Source organism: Centropristis striata, chromosome 20, assembly GCF_030273125.1.
Source record: "Centropristis striata isolate RG_2023a ecotype Rhode Island chromosome 20, C.striata_1.0, whole genome shotgun sequence".
Taxonomy (NCBI): Eukaryota; Metazoa; Chordata; class Actinopteri; order Perciformes; family Serranidae; genus Centropristis; species Centropristis striata.
In genome coordinates, this window is record NC_081536.1 from 12,666,596 (window position 1) to 12,686,160 (window position 19,565).

Sequence of the window (19,565 nt, forward strand, 5' to 3'; positions counted from 1 at the left end):
ATACCAAAAATTTGTCTTCATGAGGAGCTGAAACAGTTTTTCTTTATCTTTTTCTAATAAAATACAAATACACTGCATCTCCTCCATCCAGAGCATCTTCCAGTTATTTGATTGTCCCACATGGCCCAGTCTTCGTGTCCTTGGTTCAAGCCAAACATATTCAAATCATATTCATATAAAAAACAGAATATACGCTATATTTGTGATCTATCACACATACGGTTTCATGTGTTATTAATACTGTGCTGACCTTGAGAGGTTGCATGTTCAGAGCACACATGAATATTAGATCTACTTCAACACTTCACATGCCTACAGTGTCATAGATGTAGAAGAGTCTTGTTACGTCTACAGCTCGTCGTCATCTAAACTAATAATTGCACAAGTTCCACCATCTTGTCATCATCACCACAGTTCACTCCTCCCTGGGTTTTTCTCAGCAGGTTGTCATCTTGCTGTCACTTCACACCCTCCTCTCAGTCGTAGTGGTGTGTTCAGTCTGTTCCCGCTGCTCCCTCTGCTTGTCCGTCTCTGAGTCTGCATGATGTCAGTCTGACTCCATTTCCTCACAGCCTTGCTGCACACACACACACACACACACACACACACACACACACACACACACACACATATACACATATACACACATGGGTATGTGTGATCTCATCAGTTCCCACCTCCGGTTCTCCAAATCTGATTCCTCTCAGTGCTATTTATAGCTGTGGAGGCCCACTCCACACTGTGTAACACGTCATGACCTGTGCTCCTGCCTGCCTTTTGTGAAATAGGAGCACATGACAAAAGCAACTTCACCGTGTGTGTGTGTGTGTGTGTGTGTGTGTTCTCTTTGTAGCAGTTTTCCAGGAATCTAGCACCTGCTTATACCCGCTACGTGTTACGATAGTGTTTCTTAGGGTTAACTCATTCTGTGTGATATATGACTACATATTTTCAACCATATGCTAACACTCACATAAACACACACATGCAAACATATTCCCATCTACATATGTGTATGTGATTCTTCTGTATTCAGCATGTATAGAGGATCATAGTAATGCTGTCAGTTAAACACGCTCCTAATAATGGTTGAAGACAGGATTTAGCCATTTATGTTTTTACTGAAAGCACATGTAAAACTGTGAAAACAGTATCAGATCAAACGGAAACATAAATGATAGTGATACAGTTGGATTGAGAGCAAAGGTAAAAAATAAAACAGATTCACACCAGCAGAGACTAACTGTCAAATTAGCTACATTTCGAAGAAAAAAGGTGTCACCAGGAAAAAAATAAAATTCAAAAGGACCATTTGGATTTTTTGAAGTTGGGTTGTATAAGATGTCTGTGTCTTCAGCAATATCATTTTAAGGGTTCACTGCATAAAGGATATTTTCACTGCAAGAAGGTAAAATGTTTTTGTCAAAGGAGTCTGGTGGCTTTGATGAGAGGATATAATGGCTTCAGTTCCCCCTGTGTGAACTTAAACAGGGCTGTCTAACAGCTGGGTAAATTGTGGTGAAACATTGTAAATATAGTGTAAATGTATAGTGATTTACATTTTTTTTAAGTGGATAAAATATATTTTGCTGCTGCCCCCATCCAAAGCAGTACTTTGCTTAGCTTCTGTGCTGGTACTCGTGCCCGTTTCTCCAAACTGAGGAGGTGCTGACCACCATAAACTGTATGTGGCACACTGACTATGAAGAAGCATCTCTTTAACCTAATTTCACAAAAATCCAAACTAGCCCTTTAAATTCCCATTAGAGCACAACACAGTGACTGTTTCAATTAACATACACATAGTACACAAAGTGAAATAAAAGTATATTAAGCCAATAATTACTTGAAATCACCTTTTATTTATTATATAGTATAATGCACTATATTTATTGTCTGGCATTTTATTGAGTGTCCAACTTCTGAATCTGTAAATATATACACTATAATAATATCACTAATACCACTATCACCGTTTGCCACAAACACTAGTGTCTGTGGCAAACGGCCCCATAATGCAATGATCTGCAGTTTATAGATGGAAAAGTCATGATTCATAAATGTCCAATATCTCAGTTTCCTTCTCGCTATTGAGCGTCTATGACTGTACTGTATATAGGTAGTAGAGGATGAATGAAGGAGGGAGTGATTTTGGGCCCAGGTTTTAAGATATCCTCACTTGTACACACATTAAATGGATGTGAGTGTAATTTTGTTTGTTGTGCTCACAGCAGAATGAAAAATGCTTTAAAAATTCAACACCATCATGCAGAATCAGTGTCCTTGTTAGTCTGGATAATCCACAGAGCTCATTGTCAACATATTCTTTAGGAGCTACAGTATTTCTCGAGCACAAAGTAGCTCCAATAAAAACAGTTCTCACCTACGTCTGCAGATATTCCAGAGTAAAGGAGACATTGCTTACAAAGAGAATACTGCTGTTGAAAACATTTCATTTTTGTTTTGAGCACCACAAAAAAATTCACCTGCAGTGCGGGGACAGCTGATGGGTCACATGACTGGACAAACAATAAGTTCAAAAGTGAGCATTAAACTAGAAAACAATCACTGATCATGATTTTGACAGATTGTATTCCTGCAGGAAAGGATTCATTAACCCAGCCTAAAAATAGAAATCTCTTCAGGAAAATGTAGTACAGGATATTTACATCAAAGATGGGAGAGCAGCAGGGAAAAGGATTAGAGACAATTATCCTCTGGAGGCATATCTTCTATGAATTAACCCCACTCTGTGTGCATGCACATGTTTGTATGTGTGTGTTTGTGTGCCTGCTCTGCAGAATACTAATGAGTGCTATAGCCTGCATGAACATGATAATGAGGTTTGTCATGTCCACAAGGTCTGGTAATGTTAGGGAGACATCAGCACAGAAACTTAACTGTGTGTGTGTCTGTGTGCGTGTTGTATGTATGCTGGATCAATACATTCACCGCCATGATATAATGGATGAAATGGGAAAGCCTGTCTATGTCGGTTTTACCAATACATGGAGAGGGGGTTAGTGTGTGTGTGTGTGTGTGTGTGTGTGTGTGTGTGTGTGTGTGGCTTTGTGTGCACCCAAACCTGGGGAATTGATGCTATGTGTCGTGTCCATGACGACAGCCTCTCTCCATCAGTCTATTCCTCTTTCGCTCGCTCTCTCTGTGACAGTTGACGGGTTTAACACAATAGAGCGTTTGACTGGGCCTGGCTGTCACAGACAATCACAGCTTTTTCTCCTTTCCTGTCTCCTCTCCTCTCCTCTCCTCTCCTCTCCTCTAATCTCATTATTAAAAAACAAAGTATCTATGTTGATAGCATCTCCTCTTCCTGTACCTCCAGCTATATACATTATATCCGATTCCCTTATGCAAACAGTTGTTGGCTCATAAACAAACTGTCCCTATAGATTCCTGATATTCATCTTGTTTGTGTGATTGTTTTTTATGCTTGCTCATCAGTAATGTGCTCTCCACCCTCAGTGACTTTGCAGAGTTTTGTGTGTGCACTACAGGCACATTTGTCCTTTGGTATAGGTTGGATCATTTTGTGCTTTTTGATTAGCTGCTGAATCAGCAGAGCGGCAGCTCCACGTGCTTGTTGTCCTGTTGTCCACAGAGACATTGGTTTAGATACAAACGGATGGGCTGTGGGCCTAGCAACAGTGTTTGTCCTTAAAGGGATAGGTTGGATTCTTCACTGGGGTTGTGTGAGGTACTTCTTCAAAGGCAGTAAGGTCAGACTGAACTGGTATATGGAGTTGTCTTCCTAAACCAAAAACTCCTGAAGACCCAGCTCTTCAGAGAGCATCTTCTCTCCTCACACCACACGATAATTCTACTCCTTAAAGAATTGTCATTAGCACTTATTGATGCACTAATAGCTCTTTTTGCACTATACCTTGATTGTTTGTTTTTATTCTTCCTTTAAGTCGCTTTGGAAAAAAGTGTCTGCTAAATGACTAAATGTAAATGTAAATGTAAAACCCCACTTAAAAATAATCCAACCTTTAATTAATCTGAGTCTGTCAAAATGATGAATTCAGTTGTTTTTCATCAATGCAGGAGGTGACAGAGGTTGCATGTGGTGTAATTAGGAGTTCTGTGTACATTGATTTTAAAGTCAGGTCAGTGTAGCACAGCTCAAGGTCTTTTTGCAGGTCTTTTACCTTTGATATAAATTGAACCTGTGACTCTAAAGTACCTCATCTTGCCAACCAGCAGAGCACCCGGCCGGCTCTGTGCCAGGCTATATATGCTGCTCTCTTAAAGGTTAGGCTAAGGACTTACTGGTGATGAGACGCTGTTAGACTTGGCTCCAACTCAAAACTGCTGCATGTTTGATCAGTTTAGTGGATATGTAAAGAACATTTCAAAGTCACATGTAAGAACAGAACATTCTGCACATTCAAGTTTCTGTCTGTGTGTATGTGTGTTTGAAATGCTTTGAAACGTAAGTAAATGCTTTAATCTACACTGACCTCTAGTGGAGGTTGGTTGAATTTGCACCTGTTTTATTGAGTGTCCAGTGATGTCTATTCATGACAAAGGTGACTCTCTCAATTCATTTCTACTTTGTAGTTCCTCCTTCCCTAATGCACCCTCACCTTCTGAATTATTTCTGCTGTTCAGACCCACTCCTGTATTATTTTGTAATTCTCTTTCCTCTCTGGTCTTTCTTCCCTCTCCACCTTCTTTCCTATTCTCTTTCTTCTTTCCCAGTAGGTTTCTAGCCATCCAGCACCTGCTTGCTGGCACTGTGAAATTCAAAGTTCACTCATTCTGCATTCAATTCACGGTGTGAATAATTCATTGTTTATTTCATGCCTTGCAAAAAAATAGTCTGTTTTTGGACGTTTATGTGTGCTTGCAGAGTCGTAAATTGGAAATTTCCTACAATGTTATCACTATATCTCTAAACAGCTGTGCAGTGTAGCTGCACATGTTGTTTGGATTCTGTGCTGGCTCACCCATGTCGCTGTTCCACATCTATTGTGTCTTGTCGTGTGGCGTAACAGCAACTAAAACAACAACTGTAGTTTATAAGACGTACTGTCATAGCACACACTGTACATAAATAATTGTCATAAAGGGCTTGATTCAGACTAGCTCGACGGTAAATTGATAATAAGTGACTTTTTTAGTCAACCTTTACAATTGCAGCTAGATCATGAGGGAAAAACAACACACGCCTTTTCAAAACAGGTGGTGCATTGACGACATGTGTTTGTTCGTGTGTATGGGTCAGTGTAAGAAGAAGTACTCAGATCTTTTAATAGCAATACAATAGAAAACAATATCAGCGGAAAACTTTGTTACAAATAAAGGTCTTGCATCCAAAATGTCGTTTTCAGATTTAAAGATATAATGCACAAAAGTACTCATTATGCAGAATGACCCATTCCTGATTAATATATACAATTATTTGATGATAACATTCATATTTACATGACTTTAATGTTGCAGTTGGTAAAGGTGGTGCTCAGTGTTTGTTTTACATAGCCTACTGCATTATGCTTGTGAATTGAACCTAGAGATCTGTAGGAGCCAAAATGTGTATTTTGCCTGTGTTGTTTATTTCGTTAGGCTGGTTATTGTCACTTCAGGTGATGGGACAGTGGTGTGGTTTCACCTTACTTGTATCGCATAATTGTATTGTTGTATCGCAGGAGGTAAACAAATGTGAATGGGTGAGTGAGGCTCTGATATGTTCTGTTGACTGTCTATAAAAAGTATTAATTCACCCTTTAAATAAATGTAGTTGATGGAAATAATCTAATAAAGTACAAGTAAGTACCTCAAACTGTACTTAAGTACATGTACAAACTATTTTGTGTGTGATTACGCCCACAGAGAAGGAGGGGAAACCTGGCTGTGCAGCTGATTATCTCTGAATGTAGCTTTGTCACACACACACAATCGCTGAGCGGTGATTGTGATCACTCACCTGTGTTGGGCATGTGGATGTTAAACCCTGCGGTCAACATGAGCGGCTCTGAGGAGAGCGTCTATGCACTCATTCTCATGTCAGTATTGCCACTGTGTTACTGGCTGTTTATGAGGAAAGGTGAGTGACGAAGCTAGATTGAAGTAGTTAGTGGAATATGTTAGTGGACCAAATGATAATATGTTTTCATGCCATTTTTTGTGCAAAACAACAACTAATAGAGCAATCTAAAAAGAGAAAATTAGTGCGTGAGGAGAATGCAGCAGTGCATATTTTAGTGGACAATGAGTTGCAGGAAACAAATCAAAGTGCATTAAGGTATTTGGTAAAGTTTGATATATTCATGCCTCCATGTGTTTGAATGGAAGTAGGATGTAAAATCAACTATATGTCAATGCAAAATAATGAGGAAATATCAATAAATGAAGCACTCTCACCCATTTTCAAAAACAACGTAAAAGACTCAGAGCCTGATCTTTGCCCTTTGTGCCCACTAGATGTCCCAGTCTAGCTGACCCAGGATTTAAAAACATCTTCTTTAGTTTTCCAGTCTCACCGTCTCCTCTATTATCACCTTGTATTATATCCTTATTGATCTTCTGTGTACCTTAGTTCACAGTGTGACATGGAAAGTACAGACGGCATGTTTAGACATCTATCTTCTTATTGATTCTGAACGAGTATGTTCATCGCAGCCCTCTCGTGATGCTTCAGCGCCAAGTGAAGTCATTACTCGTGACGGCTGGAGAGCGATTGTGATCAACACAATTTTCTCACAAAGCTTATGCCGCATGAGTCTGTAATTTTGTGTCAGTGTGTAGTCTCTTAAGCATGGTCGGTCAAGCCGTATTGAAGCAGAGATCGATAGTCATGTTCTCCAATTAGTTCATTCTGTGGATTAGAGATTGTAACATGCAAGGATCGATGCAGCAAGAAACAGCCTTAGCAGCTTAACTGTCGTGTAGTTTCAGCCTCCATTGCTGTGGAAAATGTATTTTTATGTATTACAAGATAAGATCGCTGCAGGCCTGAAATCTGTCATAAATCCTTCTCCGCTGCTTCAAGTCACAAGCTGTCTACCTGAGACGATCTGATTAAGCTCAAATGTCAGATCACTGTTTCATAACATTCCCTGGAGGCCTTAGGTTTGACATATTCAGCCTGCACATAAATACTGAGATACGAGTCAATAAAGCCATTCACTTCAGTTTGTCATAAAACCCATGAACCCATCAGCACAAATGTGAACAACACTCTCCACAGTTTAGCACCTATCAATTGACTGCTTCCCTTCAGTGCTCACGTCCGACAGCATCTCTTACAGTATATTTAGCAGCAGAAGAAATTTGGAAAAATCAATAGGAGCCAGAGAGGAAAGAGGGAGGAAGTGAGGCAATTTGTGTTTTGTTTTTAGAGCTGAGTGACTCCGATGATAGGTCGTATCAGAGACAAAAGACAGAGCATGAGTTGGTGTGCGGAAAAATTGTTTTGTTTTGTTTCTTCTTTTGAAATCTGAGATGTCTCAGCAGGGCACACAGGCATCAGAGTCAACAGAGGAACTTCAGGCACTTTGAATTCAAGGGACTGTCTGAAAATTATTTCGGCAGAGAGAGGGAAAACATTATCCTTTTACATATTGAAAAGCCAAAGTCCTCCTCATTGTTTTTACTACAAAAACAACAACAATCTCCCTCTAAAATATTCCAATCCTATACTGGTGCTGGTACAACGCTAAACAGGAATTATGGTTTTACTTTACTTTCTGCTGAGATGCAGAATAAACTGAATATCTGTTCTACTACTAATTGTGTCTTGCTGAAGATAACATCATAAATTACTAATAGGTTCTGCTTGTATCATGTTTTTCAAACCTAAAATATTAGTCCTCATTATTGTAGATACTAGTTGTGCTATGACAAGGAAAATAAAGATGATAGAGAAACACGTGTGGCAAAATGCCCATGTATGAACCATGGTTCATACCATGTCATATTTCTGATGTATTATCTGTTTTTGTTTTATCTATTACATTTATACAATACATAATTAAAAAAAGAAAAACTACCCTCCCTTTAGCCGATAAAAATAAAACACTCCCTAAGAGCTACAGTACTGAAGCACTTTTTTCAGATATTGCTGTAATCTAAAAATATTGATTTCCTTTTCATGTGGTTTGTTTGTCTTTTCTTTTTCTCTCTACTTTTGGTTGAAAGTAGTAAGTTTCTTTTTCCCCGAGAGACCTGGCAAAAATTATATATATATATATATATATATTGATATGACATTAATTACAAAATTAACAGCCAAAGAAATATCACACATTGAACCAAAGAGCACAAACAATTTCTAGTTAAGATTTAAGTTATTCGTTGTCAGAGACAATCCAAATTAATGAGAGGCTTTTAAAAAAAACTCAACCAAATGTGTTGTGTGTATATGTCAGAGCCACATCGAAATGCACTTTTGTCAGGAGGGAATTTCTAGAAAATAATCCATGTGGCACTGCAAAGGCAAAAAGGTTGAAGTGATGACTGTGTCTGCTCAAAAGTTATGCTTACTTAGAGAATTTATCAGAAAAGCTCTCAGTTGTTGGTGCAGAGCTCTGAGGTAGATGGCATACAGACCTGTTGCACAGAGTTTTTGATCTAAATTGAACTTTCAGATTGACACTGTTGTCCTTTCTTGTGAAATTAATCTCATGAGTTACTCCTTCCTCAGTCCTGAAAGTGTCAATATGTGCTCCCTGTTTGTGCAAATTTGATGAAGAACGGAGGAGAAAGTAGAGGAGGAGAATAGCGAAGGGGAAGAGGACACATCTGCAGGTCCAATTTTCTATCTTGACAGCCAGAATGAGGTGAAAAAATCCTCCAGAAGGGGAGAGATGCTGGAGGGTAATAAAGAATAGATGTCTCTTCCCTCTGTGCTTTGCTGATCGCCACACGGAGGGTCTGACCTCAGTCGCTTGGGCTCTTCAGTTTGTCCTTCCTTTGTTCCTTCTTGTTCTGTTTCTGTCTGTCTTATCTTACTTCTCATTACTCTCCCCTGCCACCATGTCTCATGAAACAACCTGCCTCTTCTTCTTTCCTTCCACCTCTCTGTTTCTCCCCTCCAACGACAACCCTTCAATAAATAAGTGGGCAGAGAAATCATTTTTAACCAACAAGTTGGGCTCAGATTTCCCTCCCTCTCTCCCTCTCTCTGTCTCTTTTGTGTGCGTGTGGTTCAATATTTCTCTGTTAACATTTACCATGTCTGCAATCGGAGCTCAGCTCCAATACAGCAGGTATACATTACTGCCATAAAGTGGGGAGAAATAGGTCTTCTGTGGCGTCGTGTTTGTTTGCCTAAAGTACGCACCGTAAATGAAGAGAGTGACGTGACATGAGATTAGGTTTCCTGTCACCTTGTCTGACTCGTGTGTGTTTGTGTGCATTCTTGGTTTTGTCTATGAGTACACATTAGGGTGACCCATGTGGTCCTGTGTGACAGACGTCTCCGTAATGAGCCATGCTGCTGTATAGCCCAGTTGAAAATGTAGGAACAGGAATGTCAACAAAGAGCAACAACAGCAGGAGTGGATGCAGACACAGCCGCATTTGTCAGAGCCCTGCTGTCTTGCCTCTCGCAACCTTTTTCCTCTCTCCAAAGATGAGAGGCAGAAAGGGGACAGCACAGTGGGAGAATAAGACAAAGAGGGAACATCACACCTTTTTCCAATTCTGTTATTTTTGTAGCATGAGGGGAAGCGATACCCTCACTGGGAGTCGTGCTGGGAGGGGCAGGACCTCGGATGGTGGCTAACAGTGGCAGCCTGCACTCTTTCTTGTCAATGCTGCAAACCTCACCTTATGATTGACATCATGTTTTACACAGAAAGTGAGCAAATCACTGCCTGGATGTGAAGGTGAATGTGGCTCTGCTGGTAGAGGCAGTTATTATTTGTATAAAAAAGAAACACCTGAATCGGTGTATAAAGTGGGTATGAGCTGAAAGCTTCAGGTTCTCTGACTCACAACAGCTGAATAGCTATTGATGTGAACTGTAAGCAGGAAATGTTTACACAAGGAAAAAAAAGTAGCAAATTGAAAGTATCAGGAAAGAGAGGGAGCTGGTTGTTCGGTGTGTAAGAACGTAGATCAATCAAGTGTTGGGTAAAAGAAGGAAAGAATGCAGGACAAACAGAAAAGCTTCCAAATGTCCAGAGCGGTAAAAAAGACATAGCCTTTATACTAGTGGCCAAATTACTAGAATTTTGATCCCTTGACGAAGACTTAGTGTTCCAAACATGCTGGCCTTTTTAATTAATCTTTTTAATTAGATTATATTCTTATATTTCTGCCAAGAATTGTCATCTTCTTGTACTTGTATTAGAAATTCTACATTCAGTTAGGGACTATACAGAAAAGACTTGCCTAAGGAAAGTTAATCATGTTTCAATCAACTAATTTCTATACACATTTTAAAAATTTGCATGAAAAAAACTTGATGGAAACACCAACATTTTATTAACTTTTGAAAATGCACTTACAAATTTTCATGCTCTATTGTCTTTTTTGAAAAACAGTTAATGCGCTCAGGAGATGTTAACGCTTTTTCTGAATAAGTTCTGATGTAGTGAAAATTTAACTTGTGACTGATCAGCTGTTTCTGCTCTGCCGGTCAATACAAGCTGACATGAAAGCAAATTACTGAGGACTTCTCTCCATTTTCTCTCGTGGGTGGCCAAAGTTATCCGTTTAGCAATCTCTTTTTTGTTTTTGTTTTGGGCACTCTCTTCTTTTTCTACTGTTTACTGACAGATTATAGCCTATACAGCAATACATTACACTGCCATCTTCTGACGAAAGTACGTTCATGTAGCTTTGTTCATTCGCTCTAAACCAGCTGATTAAAACATCACTAATTTTCTTTAATGTGACAAAATGCACTTCAACTTTATTGGAAATACGGCTACTCTCTTTAATCGATTTTCTATATTCAAGAGCAATATACTTTCTTTATGAGATTATTTTCTTCATCTAAATGAAACTAATTGCAGTGTACTTCTTACAGCTTGTGTGCGACAGTTGCCTTCTTGTGGTGTTCAGAGGATGGGGCACTAAAGGCACTCAGTGTGGCATTTAATTGCATTAAATTGTAAATGGAGGCTTTGATTGCGCCTCTGTTGCTTCTCTTACTGATTTTGGACAAACTGATACTATGTAGCCAGAGCATTATTTTAGGACGATGACAGTTTAACTGGAACTACGTAGTCTGTGTGCATTATGAACACCAGGCAGCCAATCAGAATCAAGTATTCACCCAGATCCTGGTATAAACACTGATGCACCTTTTTTCCACAAGTTATAATAAGTAAAGTGCTGCTTAAGTAGGATATTCTTAAAGTTTTTCCTCACCTGTTTCTTCTCCATGAAATAAGTCACATTTTGTTACTACCAAAACAGATTTTTCTCCCGGGCATATTCATTTCAGCTACGTAGGTATCTGAAATAATTGCATCTAGCTCCTATTTTCCTATTTCTGCTCTCATCTCTGATGTTTGCCTTGCAAATTTAGCTTTTGCTGTGCCGAAGCTAAAAAATCCTTTGCCCGTCGAGCTCTGATAGCAACACATTTAAAAAGTTAATGAGACATTGCATCGACTGGCAGGCATAAAGGCTACAAAACAGATGCAGCAATCTCCATACAGTGAAAACACACATTTGAGAAGGCACTTGAATTCAAATGAACATAAATGTATTTTCTTTCCATTAGTTAAATCTGGCTTTAAACACTCTCTTCCAGTTACCAAGGAAACCACATTAGGCAAATCAATGACACTGGAGAGGGAGGGCATACCTTAACTCTCTCATCCCACCAAACAATCTCTGTCTCACTATGTGTGTGTGTGTGTGTGTGTGTGTGTGTGTGTCTGGCTCACTCACTCTCTCTCTCTCTCTCTCTCTCTCTCTCTCTCTCTCTCTCTCTCTCTCTCTCTCTCTCTCTATCTCTCTCTCTCTCTCTCTCTCCCTCTCTGTTACTCTTTCTCCTGCTCGCTCATTTTCTATGCCATCTCCCACTCATCCTCTCCCCCTCTCTTTATCTGCCGCCTCTCCCTCACTCACTCCCTCTTTCCCCCCTCACAACACTCGCCTTCTGACAACCACTGCCAAAGGACTAGCAGGCGCAGCACATCCCAAGTTTCCATTACCCGACGGGGGCCTGGAAGAAGAAAGAGACAGGAGAAAGAAGGGAAAAAAAGCCTAAAACTTTAGTCCAGGTGTTGTGACAATCCGTAGCTCTGTGTTGCAGCCTCCAGCAGTATGGCCTCCACCAGGGAATAAGAGAAGTTGCCTGGGGCTGGGTTTTGGGTGACAGAAGAGAAAACTCCCGCCGAGCCTCTTTCTTTCTTCTTTCTATTATAGTTGACATAAGTTTTAAATCATCAGTCTCAAGTTAGAAGATTGGATCGAAGTGGGTGAAAGTGAGGCGAAAGTCGACTCAGCTAAGCTAAAGTTGGACAAACTGCAGTTAGACAGGTGTTGCATCATTGGCCGGGGCCGAGTCGCTCACAAACCCGACCTGGCTCGGTGGCGCGGTGCTAGGCGATGACAGACAGTGGTCTCCCAAGATGTTGAGTCTGGATGGCTTGGAGATGATCGCTGTTTTGGTGGTCATGGGTCTTTTCATCAAAGTTCTGGAGCAGTTTGGGATGTTCGAGCCCGTCGGAGGGGAAGGTAATGGATTTCGTCTGCGATTTTGTTGGTTAAATAACAGGACAGTAATGTTACAGTCAGATTGAAATGGAAGTGTTTGAGTTTTTTTGTATGTTCTGATACTTTTATCTGCAGTGCCCATTCCCTCTGGTCCTGATGGGCTGCAGTCCTGTCTCAGGGTTTGGGTTACAAGTGCAACTGTGGGCCATGCAACACACTCTCTCTCTCCATCCCTCCCTCTCTCTCACACATACACACACACACAGAGTAACTTTAGCTGTGTGTGAGGCCTCCCTCTGCCCCAGGGGTGTGTGCTTTTACCCTTTAATCGATAACACTATGGAGAGAGTGGGTCTGAGTGCTGTGTAGAGGAACTTGTCTCACTGAGGGAATGTCAGCCTTACTCTCAGTGCTCTCATTAACCTATAGCTTTTAGTACTGAGCGATATCAAGAGGGAAAATATGGCTCATTTTCTTTGCTGCAGATCATAAGTCAACATGTTTTGTGGTTGACTTGTGTGACAAACATAATTCAGTTCAAAAGTTTTTCCAGTGATTTATTTTCCACATTAGAACTATGTAAAGGGGACAAAGGTGCCCATTGATTTGTGGTAAATCGGCGGTCGAACTCAATTAGAAGGTCAGTGCACAGATGTTTAATTTTAGTTTAACTAAATGAAACATTTACTGAACGATACTTTTACAACACTTTAAACAGTGGCTGCATGTAAATGAAGGGTTGACTGTAAAGGTCCTTGTCCTGCTTTGGCTCACCCCCAGGAGCTGTCAGCACACACCAAGGCCTTGTTTGGCCTGCCTTATCTGGATGACCCTTGCTTTGTCCACCCCTAAGTCCAATCTACTTCACCTTGTTCACACTCGCTTATCTCCTCTCTTTTACTGACAACAGGGAAGATGGGATTCTTATCTCCATTGTGTTCGTTATTTTACTCTGCTTATTGCCCACAGTGCCCTGCACACTTTGGGCATCTGGTAACAGCTGCACTCTGACAGGGCCTTACTTTTATTTTTATTTTTTAATCATGACAAGAATCTGCTCTTCTGCGCTCATTTTGAGACACTATATGAAGAGGAGACATGTAGTTTCATCATTAAAAAACACTGCATGGATTAAGAATTTGCTCCGGTAGATTCCTCTGGATGCTATGCCTTAAGAGACAATCTCCATCCCTGATGCACCTGCTGGACTGCACCCAGTCTTCAAGGTGTGCCAACAGCTCTGTCATCGCAAAAAAGTTCCCCTTGGGAATCTATAGTTTATGCTACAGCGCTCTGCACACACAAACAAACACACACACACACACACACTGGAAGCTCCATTTATACTCCTATTAAGCTCAGCCTTCACTATATGTTGACTATTCTTTATGAAAAATGGCAGATTGTGTGTGTGAGTGGGTTTGTGTTTGTGTGTGTGTGTGTGTGTGTGTGTGTGTGTGTGTGTGTGCACGCACCAACTCCCCTGTGAGTACTTAAGCTAATGAATTTTCTCTTTAATGGAGGAACTTAGTCTGAGTAATACAGTGGTTTTGCCATCTGGACTGTCTGCACAATCATGGTCCTCACTAGAGGACTTGTAACCAATGCACACTCCGTATAAGGCCATGTGATATACACTTGATATACACATGCCTCCTTGAGTATGTGTGCTATGTTCATGTGTGAAGCAACTTACATCTCACATAAACTCTCTATATACTGGTAATATTCTCTATGATTGGTCAGTTAATCTGGCCATTGATTTGGCCATATATTGCTGTGTGAACATGTATTCGTTTTTAATCTTTCCCTTTCATTCACAAAGCCAGCCTCACCATTAGACACAGACTATTTCATTCTGCTTGACCTTTCTACTTTAATCGTGTTGGCTGCTTGTGTGGCGACGTGTCTTTCATTTACTTCTCTATCTCTCAGGATATCGATCTGCTGACGTGATCTGCCTTGACAGCAGGTAGTAGTTAGTTACTTGTTGTGTGCACTTTTGCTGAATGACATAAAATGAAAACAGTCTGGAATAGTAGTTGAAAGTCATGTCTTTTTTTGTGAAATCCGACCTTCAAAAGGAAGGCCAGTTTTGTGGAAGAAAAATGGATAAAGATAAAATATTAATTGTGGTTGAAATGGCCTCTCCTCCCCCCTCTTGCCAAACTCCTACTGAGTCATTTTCTGGTGAGACAGAGCGAGACAAGTAGAATAAAGAGACTGTGAGACTCCCATTACTTTAATGAGCTGTTTTGCTGACCTTACGCTGATTAAACACACATACACACACAGCTTGGGCTTACTTTTGTGTTCTCTAAAGAAAGTGAAAGTGGGTGGAAAAGAGGAAGAGCTGGATGTGTGCGAAGATGATGCATACAGTATGTGTGAGGTGCACTCTGGTCTGGAAGTTTACGAGGCTCTGATAGATTTAAAGCTAATGGCTAATGGCTGGAGTGTGTTCTTTAGAGGTTTATGAGGTGGAAATTGAAGAGTTGTACAATGGGATGTTCTGAGTTGGCTGGCAGCGTGCCTGACAAAAGAGTTTCTAACAATGCAGCGGTTTCCTCCACATATTTCTTGTTCTAAAAACATTCACTTGATAGAATTTGTTGACTTAAAGTTACTCAAGATACAAAATAAATCTCTGCCTCAGTGTTTGCCAGAAATAGCTACATCATGTTATTTTCTCCCACCTTTTCCTGTCACTGAGACTTACTCCTTTCTGTATCTCAGTGGAGGAACTACCTCGAAGCTTAACTGTATGTGCTGCAGTATGTGGCACTCCTGGTCACCCACTAGCATGAAAGGTATGGCTTCCTGCCATATGCACCATGGCCTCTTCCAGCCTTTGATTTTAGAATACATTGCTGCCTGGCACTGGGCTAGATAAAGACCTGGATGTCAGGGACATGTTCCAGTGCTCCTTCATCACTTCTGAACGGCCTTTGATTCTTTAATGCCTCTCCTTGCCTTCATATCAACTCATACCATAGCTGCAATATCTGAGCCATGTGCCAAACCAGCCTGCAGAATATAATCCTTTACTTTTTTATAGTTTAACTTGGCTCTTTCTGTTTCATTCATCACTTCACCGGAAATTAGATCATTTGGTTTAGACTTGAGACCTGTGGATAACCCAGTGAGGAATCCAGGGATCTGGACATTGATTTATACAGAATATCAAAGATACAGATTGTGTTATTATTCTGTTTTATAGGGCTGAACGATTTGGAATATCTGATTTCAAATATTTGGACTGATCTTGCATTTGCAATGTGACTCATGATAATGCATTCCCATTTTCTTTGAAAGATATATTAAAAAGATTATGGTATCATGTGGCATCTACCAAACCAAAGATTTGTCTTTAATCTGTACCTTATGTGATTTGGATATTGATAGAATGTTTGAAAATTCCTTTTCCTTTTCAACTCATCTTACTGCACTGTTTTTTAAATTATATAGGTTTTTAAATCGCTCTGGTCCACATTGGAATATCATGACAACATTTGGATTGGTTGCCATGAAATTTGCACCAGATATTTGGCACAAAAACTTTATGCAGACATTTATGTTCTCCAGAGGATAAATCCTTTTCCCAGAGCACCATTGTGAGGTTGACATTTTCATTTCTTATTGAAATGTTTTAAAAGAACTGCTGGGCTACTGACTGCTTTGAAATTTAGTACACATAATCATATTCCCATAAAGACTAATTTTAAGCACTTTGGTCATAAAACTAAGAAACAGACTAATTAAAATGTTGGTCTTGCATCACTCTTTAGCCGTATCTATAATACAGTCTGTTCTTGGTCCTAGTAATCAAATACATCAGCTTGGTCAGTGGCCCTGCGCTTCAAACTATGATGCTCTACATGGCTGTAGGTCTGCCTGGAATAACGGAGGAAGTCAGGAGACATAGTTTAAAGAGCGACAAAGTCCACGTACAGAGAAGGTTGGAGTGGATGAATCCAAAAACGTTCACACTGCTGTTCCTTTCCCCTGTTAAAACCAACTTCATAAACTTTACGTTACTTAACCTAAACCACAATCTTTTCCTAAATTAACCAAGTTCTTTCTTGTGAATGACGAAGGATATTCTGAAAAGACAGTGTATGCATGCAACTAACAGAAGCTGACAGGTTCAAAACTGATGCTTGAATGGTACATAGAGCGATATAGTTTGCAGCATAGGGCCACTGACCAAACTGCAGTATGTGTGTGTGGGTGTGTGTCTTTGTATTGTTTGTGTGTGTTTTGATGATGGTAATTTGTTTTAGCTCCATCATGGAACAACATCCTCCTTCCTTTGGCTCTATACAATAAAGCTCAGTAAATCATTTTTCCTGCTTAAGAGGTCATTTGGCTATGACGAGCAGTGTGTGTGTGTGTGTGTGTGTGTGTGTGTGTGTGTGTTTGTGCGACGGTATGAGAGAGAGGGCTAAGTGAGGGTAAAATGCCTAGCAGTCAGCAGAGGACCCATTTGTGTCCAAGCACACACACACTCACAGAGACACGTCCATCTACCCTCATTGTAATTGCCCTTCAATAGATAGGTACGCTAATGGAGTTGCTGTGTGTGTGCGAGTGTGTTTGTGTGTGCGTATATGAAACCCATTTGGAGTCAGTGGGGGTCTCAGGACATTGTAGCTGTCAAATCTGATGATTCTCTGTGTCAGCCCCCTAGTAATGCCTAAACCTCAAAACCAATAAAAAAATGTCATTTAAGCTTTTGATTTCTATGTTAAGGAATTATTTAAAGGTGCTGTGCATGCTGTGTGTGCATGTGAGCACCTCCCTTTGAAACTGGTGTTATAGGCTGGATGTGCATAGGTGCTCAGACAACAGTTAGCAATGATAATAACCTGGATTTTCACTATCCCGCATTAGTCAGTCAGGTAGTACGGGTCAGGATGGTGTATCCTCGGTGAATGTGAGCCAACTCCCATTAACATTGTTGACTCTGACAGCAATAGAGAGCAAACAAAAGAACATTGTAACACAGGCTAGTGGCTGCTAGGGTCCGCAGCCACATGGTACACCAGTTTGTGTTGGTAACACGTTTCTTTATTTTTAAAGGTTGCTCAGTCTCTGTCTCTTCATGGGTCTCCTGCTCTCTCCACCGTCGGACCGATCACTATGGGTTTTAAACACAATATTAATTGTTCTGCTGACGCTCATCAGCTGACGCTGTACCCGGTGTGCCGTCCTGACACACCCCTCTCCCCCAGCCAGACTGAAACCACAGACAATCTTTATAAATGAACATCACTTTTATTATGTTTGAAGTGTTAATGCAGCAAACAAATTATTAACATAATTTACAATCTACAAGAGGCTGTGAGGCGGACTAATGAGAGAGTTGCCAAACCAAAAAAACATCCAAAATCCTCATTGAGTTTGAGAGGTTAGACCCCATGGCGCTAAAATGCTAACTTGCTTCTGGGTTTAAGAACTCATTGCTATGGCGCGCTATGTTGCCTGTTGTTAGCGCTGTTAGCACCGTTGATAACACCATGCCAACCCACAGTGGCTCTGCAGCGTTATTGACCAGGTTGCCCCGTTGAGTGTGAGCTTATCCCCATCAACACTGTTAGCACCATCGGCGTGGCGGCCATTTCGGCTCAGCCAACTCCATGTTTGCGCAAGACGTAAGTGGAGAGTTGTGTGCCCAGACTCTGAATGTCAATCAAACTCTGGTGAGAGCCATATATGGAACCAATCCCAGCCCATACTTAATTTCATTCTGAAAATGAAAAGCTAAAAAGCTAAAGTCATGATTCTACTCTGCTAGGGGAACTTGAAACAAAGGCAGGCACGTACATAGATTTATCTCCTGTCAGTGGTTTGGACAACAAGTATCCTGGTTGTGGCAAACTTTATAAACAGTAATAAAACTGTAGTGAGTGTAGAGGAGACTGTCCTTGTTGTCCTTGTCTGAGGCTCTTTCTGTCTCTGCCCCTCTGATGGGTAGCCAGCTCGAAGATGAGAGCCTGGGACGCAGGAGGATCAGACGGGATATTTAATACACAACTCTCTATCCTCCATCCGCCATCCCTCTCTCTCTCTCTCTCTTTTCTTTCTCTCTCTCTCTCGCCCCTTTTCTGTTGCTGTCTGTCTGTCTTCTTCTTTCCTCTGACTCTCCTTCCCTCGATTTGATTATAGCAGTTGTGTGTGTGTGTGTGTGTGTGTGTGTGTGTAGAAGATGTGTGTGTGTGATGGGAGACTGTATATGGCAGGTGCTCTGTGGATAAAAGAACAGAAGTTGTTGACGTTCCACTGCACTTCTTCTGACACACGTCTGCAGAAAGATGATAACATTGAGAATAAACTAATGAATTCACACCACACACACACACACACACACACACACACACAGACCCGTCCTTGAAAAAATCCCTTGCTAACTTATTAGAGTTTGGAAGATTTGCGTCAACACAGCTTAGCCTTATGTCTGAAGACCTTTTCTTGTATGCAGCTTAACACCTAAATGTTCCAGCAGCTTGTATTGTCACACTGGTAATAGATGCTCCAGCAATTTTGCAGACACAAGTCTAAGTACTGTGATATAACTTGAAATATTCAGCAGTAGCTGTAGTGGGATCAATTCAGCAATATGCCAAAGCAAATCACATAATGGGTTAAAAATATTCATAGGTATGAGCTATGGAAGCAATTTACAAGTCATAAAAATTCAGTCCAAGCAGTAGGTGAGCATAGGAATGGTGATAATATGTAAAAATTTATTTTGCATTCAAATGTTATTCCAGTTCTACGGTAAAACATGTCTGGAGCAGATTGTCTGTTTATTTACATTCACCAAAATACTCCAAAATTAGCTCTCTTACCAGAGGGAGACTATCCCCACCCCTCCTGCCACCCATAAATGGACCTTGTAGTTCTTTATACTCCGTATCCTC

At 40.6% G+C, this 19,565-nt stretch overlaps 1 protein-coding gene across 4 annotated transcripts in view; it reads left to right on the plus strand.

The window, feature by feature from the left end:
• Positions 1–19,565, plus strand: part of LOC131993150 (Kv channel-interacting protein 2-like) — a 104,972-nt gene that overhangs the window by 64,328 nt on the left and 21,079 nt on the right. The window contains exon 1 of one of the 4 annotated variants that reach the window (XM_059358909.1): positions 12,535–12,663. The exons of the other annotated variants lie outside the window; for them this stretch is intronic. Within the exon in view, the coding sequence (XP_059214892.1) occupies positions 12,558–12,663 (106 nt within the window). The 5' untranslated portion in view covers positions 12,535–12,557. Of the gene's footprint in view, positions 1–12,534; positions 12,664–19,565 lie in introns of those variants that run through there. 4 annotated transcript variants of the gene reach the window in all.